The sequence below is a fragment of the Glycine soja genome, chromosome 20, assembly GCF_004193775.1.
Source record: "Glycine soja cultivar W05 chromosome 20, ASM419377v2, whole genome shotgun sequence".
Classification (NCBI taxonomy): domain Eukaryota; kingdom Viridiplantae; phylum Streptophyta; class Magnoliopsida; order Fabales; family Fabaceae; genus Glycine; species Glycine soja.
Genome location: NC_041021.1, coordinates 14,564,584 through 14,575,648, shown reverse-complemented (window position 1 = coordinate 14,575,648; position 11,065 = coordinate 14,564,584). Strand labels below are relative to the sequence as shown.

At 31.1% G+C, this 11,065-nt stretch overlaps 1 protein-coding gene across 2 annotated transcripts; it reads right to left on the bottom strand.

The window, feature by feature from the left end:
• Positions 1–6,623: 6,623 nt before the first annotated feature.
• LOC114401380 (DNA-directed RNA polymerase I subunit RPA12-like) lies at positions 6,624–10,687 on the bottom strand. Of its 2 annotated transcripts, XM_028363889.1 has the most exons (7): positions 10,449–10,687; positions 9,837–9,876; positions 9,529–9,575; positions 7,689–8,300; positions 7,056–7,118; positions 6,926–6,982; positions 6,624–6,840 (listed from the first exon to the last, which is right to left on the bottom strand). In XM_028363889.1, the coding sequence occupies exons 4-7, from the start codon at positions 7,794–7,796 to the stop codon at positions 6,766–6,768; spliced, it is 303 nt and encodes a 100-aa protein (XP_028219690.1). In that variant the 5' UTR covers positions 7,797–8,300; positions 9,529–9,575; positions 9,837–9,876; positions 10,449–10,687; the 3' UTR covers positions 6,624–6,765. The 2 variants fall into 2 exon arrangements, with proteins under 2 accessions (XP_028219690.1, XP_028219692.1); XM_028363891.1 differs by lacking the exons at positions 9,529–9,575; positions 9,837–9,876; positions 10,449–10,687 and adding an exon at positions 8,945–9,084 and having other exon boundaries at positions 6,766–6,840.
• Positions 10,688–11,065: the final 378 nt, after the last annotated feature.

Below are 11,065 nucleotides of genomic sequence, written 5' to 3'. Positions count from 1 at the left end.
GCGGGAGCTGAAATGACGCTTGCACCACGATGCTGCCCCCCTAACCCACGCACCATGTCTCCAGTATGTGCCTACTCCTTAGGTGACACGTATGTAAGAGTAACATGCATGCGCTGCACTCGCCCACAGTTGAAGACAAATAAAACACTTGTCTTTTAGGTGTTCTTCGACGGTTAAAAAAATTGCAAAATTGTCAAATACAGGGATTCCACTTACTTGACACGTCTGACTTTTTCTGCAAAATGAAAAGTTTGTCTACCTTGCTCCTACGTATCCTTAGGTGCGATGAGAAATTCAAACCTACGTAGTTCTTTAAGTCTGGAAGTTTATGTGTTAAATTGATTTTATGTTTTTGAAAGATTTATTTTTAATTGCGAAAAAATAGTCGTTTAAGGCGTTGGACCTTGAAACGATGTTTTAAATTTTGAAAAGCGGAGAGAATCGTTAAGGCGTTGGACCTTGAAACGATCTTTTAAATTTGAAAAGCGGAGAGAATCATTAAGGCGTTGGACCTTGAAATGATCTCAAGTGATACTTGGCAAAAAGAAGTTAGTTATGAGTTGGTTTTATCTTGGTTTTGTTTATTAACTTTCAATCTCTTTAAAGACAACTTTACAACACTAGTGATTGGTTAAGATTGAACTTTACAAAGAAAAATGAGATCGCCGATGATAGATGGAAAAGATGAATGTGCACATAAGAACAAGGGGGATCCCTAAGGGTACATAGATCTCAATCCTCAAAAATAAAACTAATCAGCGGTCACACGAAGAACGCAGAACAAGAAACGAAGTAGGGAATGATCGTGGTCGTGATTCGGTAGCGCCTCGGCTTCGTTTCCTCTTCTTTCTTCTTCTTCTTCTTCTTTCTCTCTTCTCTCAATTCCCTCAATTTCTGACCTTGGAACCCCTTCCTCAGCTCCCCTTCACGCCTATTTATAGAAAAAAAGGGGACTTGGGACCATGGCAGCTTGCCTAGACGAGCTAAGACTTACTCCTGAAGTAACTGGCTCGCCCAAGCGAGCTAGTTCCTTCAGCCTGAAGTCATCTGGGGGCCCAGGCGAGCCAAAAGCTAGCCTGGGCGAGCTAGGGTCCAAGAAACTTAATGAAAAGACCCTTTTGTCCCTCTTCTTTGGTATTTTTTGCATTACTGATCGAAACACTGAACGGTTCCTTGCTTTGCACTGGAATTGGCCTTCAACACCATAAGTCGACTGGCAATGATCAAAAGATCAACGAACGATAATCCCCGGACGAAATTAGGGTATGACAAGGTTTTTTGGCTGGAGAGGTTTTAACAAGGCACACCTGAGGAATGAAAGGAACTTGTACTCAAATGGTCAAATTGAATAAAATTCTCTCTCCCTTCAATTTTATAATTTTCCTTGTGTATATATTGACTTCACCAAGGCTTGTCAATTCCAAGGTTTACCCTTGGTGAGTCTTGTCAAACCCAAGGTCCACCCTTGGTGAGTCTCGTCAAACCCAAGGTCTGCCCTTGGTGAGCCTCAGTGATGGCATGTTCTAGATGGTATTTTGCATAGGTTACCAATCTTGCAAGCTTTCATGGGTCAAATCTCTTAAATAAAGAGTTGAATCAAGTGGTTTGGATTCCCAGGAATGATGGCTTTATGTCCTTGAAAACTACTAAAGCTTTTTGGAATCCTATCACTTAGCAACTTCCCATGGCCAAAGTGAATAGAATATCTCAATTGTCCAAAGACTATTGGGCACCAGTCTAAAAAATGTAGGAAATTCTAAAAAAAACAATATACTTGCAATATCACATGGAGAAGAACTTGATGGCGAATCAAGACCTGACTGAACTTGGTTTTAAGAAAAGTAATGTACAAACTTCTAAAGGGAAAATTATTGACATGATTGATAATCAAGACCAATGAACCCAAAAAATTAATAATGTATATTGATTTTGAGGTTGAATTTTGGAAGATTCCATGGTGAAGTTTGCTTTCATCATATAGACTTATGGAGACAAATAATGGAATGTATTTTATGAGGTATTTTAGGGGGAAAATCTAAAGGGGAGTGCACTAGCAACAAAAGGGGGAGGGGAAATTTGATCGATATAGGGTTTTTTCTTTTAAAAAAAAAACAAAATATCACTTTGGGGTGGTCTTCAAATAATTTACTAAACTGGGTGATTCTTGCCATGCAGAAAATTGGTGACATTAGTCAACTCAGCTTCACTTGGTGGCGCTACTCTAAAGAGTGTTACTAGTTTAAGTGTATAAACGATCTGGTGGCATCACCCTGGGTGGATTCACCCAATCAAACATGTTTTTCATCAAATGTGCTTCCCAATGAGCATGAAAGACTCCACTTGGTTGAAAAACATGTTTGAATGGGTGAAAATCACCAAGGTGATGACGTCAAGTCATTTACACACTTGAACTAGTGATACTCTTCAGAGTGACAAAATTGTATTAACAGGTGCCACCAATTACTTACGTGAGATGAATCATCGGATCTAATAAATTGTTTGTAGACTACTCCAAAGTAGTACTTAATTTGTTTTGAAAAAAACATTTTGGTCAAATTCCCAAAGGGGGAGTGGAATTAGCATTAGCCTTATTTTACATTTCTTCTAAATTATTTAAGAAATTGAATTGGGGGAAATATAATAAGACTCAATTATTACCGCTTGCCCAAAAGTTATGGATGCGAATTCTATGCAGCTGGGAAGTAAAACAAACATGATATGGACGCCAAGTCATCACTAACAATTCGCCAACGTGGGGTTAGGAGGTTGGACCGTTGAAGGCTTGAAGCTATAATTAATTTTTTTTAAGATATCATTTTGAGAATATATAATTAAATAAATTATTTTTAAATTTAATTTACAATTTTTACCATAATTTAAAAAAAACATGAATTAATATTTCTTTAATTTACAAATAAACTTAATATCAACATTTTGAGAAAAACAATATATATGTGAATTAATTATTTTTTAAAACACAAGTTTTAAATTAAAAAAATTAAAAAAATGAACTACTATTTATTAATATAAAAAATTAAGGAATTTAAAAATAAATTTAAAATTTTGGGAGAAACAATTTATCTATCAATTAATGATTTTTTTAAAATACAAATTAACGAAGTTATTTAAGCATAATTAGTTGGGGGCAATTTTATTCGTAATATTTGAAAATTAGCCTATTTCAATTAATATAGGACGGGTTTATAATATTTAAATTTTTATAAATTAACTTATTTTTATTTCTATGTTTTCATGGAAGGTTTTATAAAAAAAAATATCAAAATTTCTTTTTGAATACATAATTTTTGTTATGATAGATGTATCCTCTTTATATATATATATATATATATATATATATATATATATATATATATATATTTCCCATAATATTTTTTATTTTTTAAAATTATTTGTGTAATTGATTCATTAAATATATTTTTATTTTAAAACTGTTTTATTTTTCAAAAACATCATAAATGTTTGTTTTTCTAATTGCTTCATTCATTAATTTCATAATTACACTTTATTAATATTTTTATTTTTAATTTTTAGGAAATCTGTATTTGGGTGAAGAAAATTTTAGTGATATTTTTTATTATATATTTAATAAGGTATAGACATAAATAATTGATTATGAGATTGTGCCTGAACAATAATTGATTTGGTGGGTTTCTGTCTGCATGGTAGTATATGCTAAAATTAGTTGGTAGTTAAAAATTCAAAAATTAGTTGGTATTTAAAAGTTGAAAACTTAGTGTTTAATTAAATTAATGGTTAAATTAGTTAAAAAAATATAAAATGATATAAATAATATATTTAAAAAATAAAAAAATTAAATAAATATTTTAAAGATAAAAAGAAAATAAATAAAAAAAATTAAAAGTTAGTATTCTAAAAAAATTAAAAACTACTTAAAAAATTTATTTATTAAATCATCAAACAAATTTTTAAATTAATAAAAAATTATAAACCAATTAAAATAACAAACATAATCATATATCTAGGAATAACAATAACCGAGTTGGTGTGTTCTGTTTTCTGCAATTATGTTCACGTTTCTGAATGATTTTGGCTGGGATGGGGAAGTTTTGTCGTATATATGTACAGCAGGGTATTGGGTTTATCAATTATTTTCCTCGAAAGGTTTTGGTCGGATCAAACGTGTGGTTATAAATAAGGAAAAGTATATCCGCACTATTATTATAGGGTGGCATATATATTTTCCTATTATAGGGTGGCATATATATTTTCCTGTTATGGGGTGTAAGGTGCTATTCGGATTCGACTGCAGCAAGGGGACACACCATATGCTTTTTTTCTCCTTTTATCTATAAAATATTCTCTTTTTTTTTCTTTTATAAAAATAACTAGTCGGTAACCCGTGCGCATGCATGGGTCTTTTGTCTAAATAATTTTCGATGGAAGAATAAAAAGAAAGAGATTGTAAAAAGATAAAAAGAACTAACATTCATATTAAATAGTTGTAAATAGTAGAGTTGATCAATTGTCAAATTGTTTGAGTCATTTGATTAACCAAACTTCAAAGGTTGATATTCATGTGAATTTGAAACCCGTGCATACGTATGAGTCACTTGATTAAGGGACTTCAAAGGTTGATGTTTATGCGAATTTAAAACTTGTGTATACGCATGGATCACTTGATTAAGGAAACTTGATGTTCATGCAAAACAATTGTTTCAGATCACAAAATTAATAAACTATATTAAGATGAATCTCATAAGGCTTAAAGATAATAAACAAAATAAATGTTTAAAACTAAAAGGATTAAAAAGTAAAAAAAAATATAATTAAATTGAGAATTGAAATTTCAAATAAGTAAAATAGTTTTTTTATAAATATATGACAGCATGTCAATTATAATATAAATTACTCCATATTTACATTTGTCAGGTCACTTAACAATTGTTAATTTACACTTAAATACTTGAATTTGAAGCACCTCAACAATGACCACACTATTTCCTCTAATTACCTGCAATAATAGAGAAAAATTAACAATTTCAAATCCATGTTCATGTTCTATTAACTGCACTGTCTTACCAACTTAAATTTAAAAGACAATGCAAAAGAATAGAACTCACCACCATTTCTATGGGATTTTTCTCATTGTCATTCACTTCACCACAAAAAAAAATTCAAGTGAAAAATGAGAGGAATCCTAATATTTTAAAATCCCGTGATTGTTCTGACCTATTCATGGTGGAGAGAAGGGATCAGAGAAGCGAACAAAAAAATATGATAATAGCATGACTGCAATTGTAAAGAAGAAAATGAAAGACGAATTAATAAGAATGAAGAAAGAAGACATAAATCCATAGCACAATAGCATGAAAATTGAAGTTGAAGTACCTCTCAAATAGCTTAAACCTTCCATAAAAAAATTTAAAAAATAATAATAATAATAAACATGCATAAAACAAAGTACAAAGAAAGAACCTTGTAAGCAAGAAAATCAGAAAGTGGAAAAAAGGGAAAAAATCAGTAAGGAAGAAAAAATATGAAACAAACAATAATAACTAAATAACAGTGATAATAATAATAATAATGATAATAGTAGTAATAATAATAATAATAATAATAATAATAATAACAACAACAACAACAACAAAATTAATTAATTAATTAATTAAATACAAAAAGAGAAAGTAAGAAAAATTTCTAATTTTCATTGCACTACTGACGTGATTTGTTTCCCGTGCGAATTTCAGTATTAAAGTTGGTATAGGAAACATCAATTATGGGCTGAGGAACCACAATAATAAGTGTTAGAAATCAAATACTTTTAATATATGTAGCTTCGTGAGTTTGGATGAAGCCCACATAGTCACTTTGATGACAGCAAATTGTAATAGGCTAGATGTGTGTTGTGGTGTTTGTCTTTGGTAAGCTCAGTCTTAAGAGGCATGTCAAAAGAAGATTTTATTTTCCTTTGGTAATCTTTCCACCGCCCCTTTTCTTTGTTAGTTCGTATGGGGAGATCTTCCCTGCTATCCTTTTAAACACACCAAACATCTTTGAAAGAGGAATCTCCTTGTCTCTCTCTGGCTCTGGGTGCTTTATAATTTATATTTTATCGTAGTCTATAACACTTTATTTAATTAAAGACCAAACCTTATTTTGTAATCATCAAAGCTCAGGAGAACACAAATATTTAACTTTGTGTATATCATTTACGTTGAATTATCTATGTAGCCTTATGCTCGTAATTTTTTAATTTGCAAATGCTTTGGCCAGTTCTTTTGTGGCATGAAGTTTTGTAATATGGAAGATGATATAACCAACAAAGTTTTATTTCAAGCAGGCAAGACCAGAGACAGTGAAGAAGGTGTGTGACATAGTCAAGAAGCAATTGACACTTCCAGAGGAATCCGTTGTTATAGGCCAGTCTAAATTTTAAGCATGAGTACATCAGTAATTCAATATTAATATATAGTGATAAATAATACAAATAATTAGTAAAATAAATATATTAAAAAAATAATTCTGCACAAAAAAAAAAATCTTCTAAATATATATTTTTTTATGAAAAGGTTAATTGCTACATTTGATTCCTAGTTTTAAGTATTTATTACATTTCACTACATGCTTTTTTATTTCCTTTATACACAATCAAATAAGAAGAAAAAAAAATAACTTTCTTTTCATTTTCTCTCCTACCAAAAAATCATCTGAGTTTTCACTCTTTATCTTTCTTTTTCCTTGCACTTTTCTCTCCCAAACTAAGCATAACCTTAAAGTAAACCACTAATTCTCCTGAGACGGATGACCACAGCCGGTACATGCGTAGAAAGTAGTTTGTCCTTTGTCTGTTGATCTCATCTGAAATTAGAATGATTAAAATAAATAAATTTAGACTGTTAAATAAGAGCTTCAAATTGAATTGGCAAATCTACATTAAAGATACCTGTCTAGTATAATAGGTAGCTTCCCCATGGCCACATTTTTCACATTTCTTGTTGACCTGTCAAAAAACAATAACATTTAAACATACAAAAATCTGCTAAAAAACTACTAAGTATTGCAGGATGCATCACCTTAGAATATTCCATCACCGTATGTTCCTCAATTATTTCCATTTCAAGCTCTCTTCTGATATCCTACCAAGCACAGGATAACATAAGGAACAATTGCCAATACTCAACATAAAATGAAATATGTTCATGGTTACGATGAAAAAGTCATAATACTTAAATCCAATTTGGTAGTGTGTGGATCCAAAATCACTGCCATAAGAAAGCTTTTCTATAATATCAAAGTAATGGTATGATGAACTCAAGAGTCTTTTTCCTCCACTGAGTCCAATAACTACAACAGTAGCCATTATATCCCTTCCTAGCCACTATGTACGATCACCATCAATTTTGCCTATTATAACAATGATCCTTCTGATAAACCAAAGAATATAAAAATATTAATTATTGTAATAATATAAATAATGAATTATTCAAGATTTCCTTTATAAAGAAGATTAATAATATACCTTATTTCCCTATTTACATTCAATCATTTTTTTTGTTGTTTTGGGGATTTGGCAAAATATATCATAATATAGAAGGAAGCAAAGATGCAAGAGGGACACATTATTTTTAATTCAGGTGCGGAGAGAAGAGTAAATGAAAGAAATTAGATATCATTCAAACTACCAGTGAGAGTTAGAAAGAGCATACTCTGGACTCTAAATTCATTAGAACTGCAGACTTCGTGGATACCTTGGCACGGTCAAGCTGTACCTGTGTAACTACCATTGCAGGAAGCCTATATTTAATTTGGCACATATCAGGATTCACAGCAAGAGACAAAAAGCAACACAGATCAAACGTTGTCCTAGTGATGCACTTGTTATTAATTCTCTGGCTGCTAAATCCATAGCTTTTGCCACAAAATCAGAGCCCTATATTGATCCATAAGAAAAAGCACTAAATTTTGATATATAAAGCAGTAACTACTATTGTAAAAAATTCCAAAGAGCCTAAAAGGAGGAAAAAGAAAGAGAAAGTTGTCATGGTTACACGGTATCCATATAGCAAGAGTTGATCAATTATTATATAGTTGTAATTCTTCCCTAATTCAGGGAAACCATTTGAGTCATCAGCATTAAACCACATCTAAGAAGATCCTACAGATGCAATTTTTACCTCCCCTTTGCTAATCACGACTGATTCCTTTGCTCATTTTTCCAAGAATTCTTGACAACCTCAGCCGACATATCATCGGAATCCCCACCTGGCTTTGCATGTTAACACTGGCTGCTCAAGGCAACCAATTCGACATATTAAAGCCTGCAACAATACATTAATATTATCAGCCAATATGTGTGCATGATTTAGGAAAAAAATGAGAAAATAGAGCAAGGCAAAGAATGTGTTTAAAAGAATTGAGAAATATCAGTAAAGTACTAAGCAATTTCTTTAACTATATATCAACGTTCCAACAAAAATACTTGTATGCATCAAAAACCCTAGGTTCGCCGAGGTAAATGTATAAAAAATGGACAAATTTTAGCGGATGGCGAGGAGTTATTTTTCAAAAGAATGAAACAGGTACATACATTATAATTTTTTATATCAAGAGATGCAATTTAAACATTTTTTTAATTAAATACAAAATACTGACTAAAAGAATGAAACAGGGAAGCAAAAGTTTACAGCCTCATCAAATAAAAATGAACAATAAGAACAATGGATATATTATGAAATGATAGAAGTTCTTTTTTAATGTAAAAATACATCCCCAGGTGTGTAACCCTCAGCTGCACCCACCATATCAAAATCAAAATCAAAAATTCAAACAAAACTTTAAATGAATAAGAACAAATTAACAATACCCCACATTATCTTCATAGTATATGCCACGAAAACTAATTAGCAATACACCACATCATTTTTAGCATCAATAATGCAAGAAAGAGATCAATGCTCTTAACCATCAAGTCTCTCGGGAGGCTAACAATGGTTGGCAGAACACACAAAAGTAAAATGTGATTGGCTTTCTCATTTGTCTCTTTACTGATGCCATTTTCCCTAAAGAATGCTTATCCACACCAGTGCTGTTTATCCACATCCTAAGCCAAACTTAAAAGAAGGACAATGATTTAGGTGCATTAGTTACTCGAACCCATTAAAAGAAGTAAACCAATCAAAATAAAATAAAGTGTGCTTCTTTTCTACTGCTTGAGAAGCAAAATGTTAAAAATAATTGCCCAAAGAATTTCCTTCATATGTTATAAACTTAAAATAGATATTAGAGACTATTTAATTTCAAAGTTCACTCGATCATTATAACAAAAAAAAGGACATCCAACTACATAATAATAATAATAATAATAATAATAATAATAATAATAATAATAATAATAATAATAATAATAATAATAATAATAGCTTCTAAAACAGTCTCTATAAAAACTCACATTTTTCAAAATCTTAAAATCACTTTTTTTAAAGCTTTTGACTAACAATAGTTATAAAGACTTTAAGCACAGGCAATGGAACCAAGTCAAGGGAGTACCTTTTTAATCTTCTAAGACCTTTTTTGGTTTTCTTTGTTATCACCACCTACATACACCAGAAACCTCAAAGAAAAATTTCAAAGTTCACTCGGTCATTATAACATAAAAAAGGACACCCAACTACATAATAATAATAATAATAATAATAATAATAATAATAATAATAATAATAATAATAATAATAATAATAATAATAATAATAATAATAATGATAATAATAATAATAATAATAATAATAATAATAATAATAATAATAATAATAATAATAATAATAATAACACAAACTAAGAGAGAGCAACAAAAAAACCTGCGCTTCTTCCTGTTGAACAAAAAACCTGGGCTTCTTCCTGTTGAACAATAGATTAAAATAATTAAAGAATATAAATGATATCAATACCAACCAATTGTTACAATGATTATCATCAAAATCTTGCATGTATCATTCATTAGAAACCCAATGTGGAATTTGCAGGATGCGCACTGATGCACATGAATTTTTAAGATTAAAAACTAAAACTTCATTTAGGCATTTCATCAAACACATAACTTACAACCCATATGGGGAAGATGACGAAAAAATTAGCTCGGGAAAATAAACAAGGAACCAAAAATAGAGTTGAAAAATCAGTAAAAAAAAATAACTATTATTAAGAAGCAAACATGCATAACAACTAACAAAATTAGAACCTTGCAAATAAAAACAAATAGTAATGGAAACAAACATGCATAACAACAAAAGAGGAAAAAACATGTCTGCTGGATGCTTCTTCGTCGATAGCCCGACAAAATTAAAAGGAACCAAAAACAAAATTGAAAAATCAGTAAGAAAAAATATAACACTGAGATGTTAATGCTATCCATTGGAAAGGATGGCCACGACAAAAGGACACTCATGAAGAAAACTGCAAAGCAGTGAAACCTGAGAATCTTCTGAACTGAGAAGAAGCCATGGCAGTGAGAATAAACTGCTCCATTCAAAACACCCTCTGTCTCCTTAACCCTCCCTTGTTTTCCCTTCGTTACAGAGCTTCTCCCCTAAAGCTGAAACCTCAACTGCATTTTCGTCAAAACCCCTCTCGAGGAGCTTTGTTTTGAGAGAGAGAAAGCTTCCAAGTTGTACAGAGAAAGAAAGTGAGTGAGAGAGAAAGAGAAAGGAGCCTTTTGCCGCGGGAGAAAGAGGAATGAAAAATAAAAAGAAAACTGAAAAGACTTGGGATGAAGATTGGAAAAGGAGACACCTGCAACAATACGTGGAGCAACCAAGGGAGTGGAAAATGAAAAGGTTAGAAAAGAGGACACTTGGAATAATACGTGGAGCAACCAAGGGAGTGGGAAATGAAAAACCTAAAAGACCAAAAAAACCAAGGAAATGGACAGCTGTCACAATCTTAGGTAGGGGTATTTTAGGAATTTCCAGAGGGTTATCTTTTATAGATAGTATATAGATATTAAAAATAAGTTTCATATAAAATTATAATTCACTCCAATGTAATCAGTCACTCTTTTAAGAACTGGAACCGATAATTCAACCAATGA

Bases quoted from the DNA above. Each gene is read 5' to 3' on its own strand.
- LOC114401380 (XM_028363889.1), bottom strand. From the start codon at position 7,796: ATGTGCCAAATTAAATATAGGCTTCCTGCAATGGTAGTTACACAGGTA. The intron at 7,119-7,688 runs GTATGCTCTTTC...TGTGCTTGGTAG, and splicing joins TAATGAATTTAGAGTCCAGA to GATATCAGAAGAGAGCTTGA. The intron at 6,983-7,055 runs GTGATGCATCCT...GTTTTTTGACAG, and splicing joins CGGTGATGGAATATTCTAAG to GTCAACAAGAAATGTGAAAA.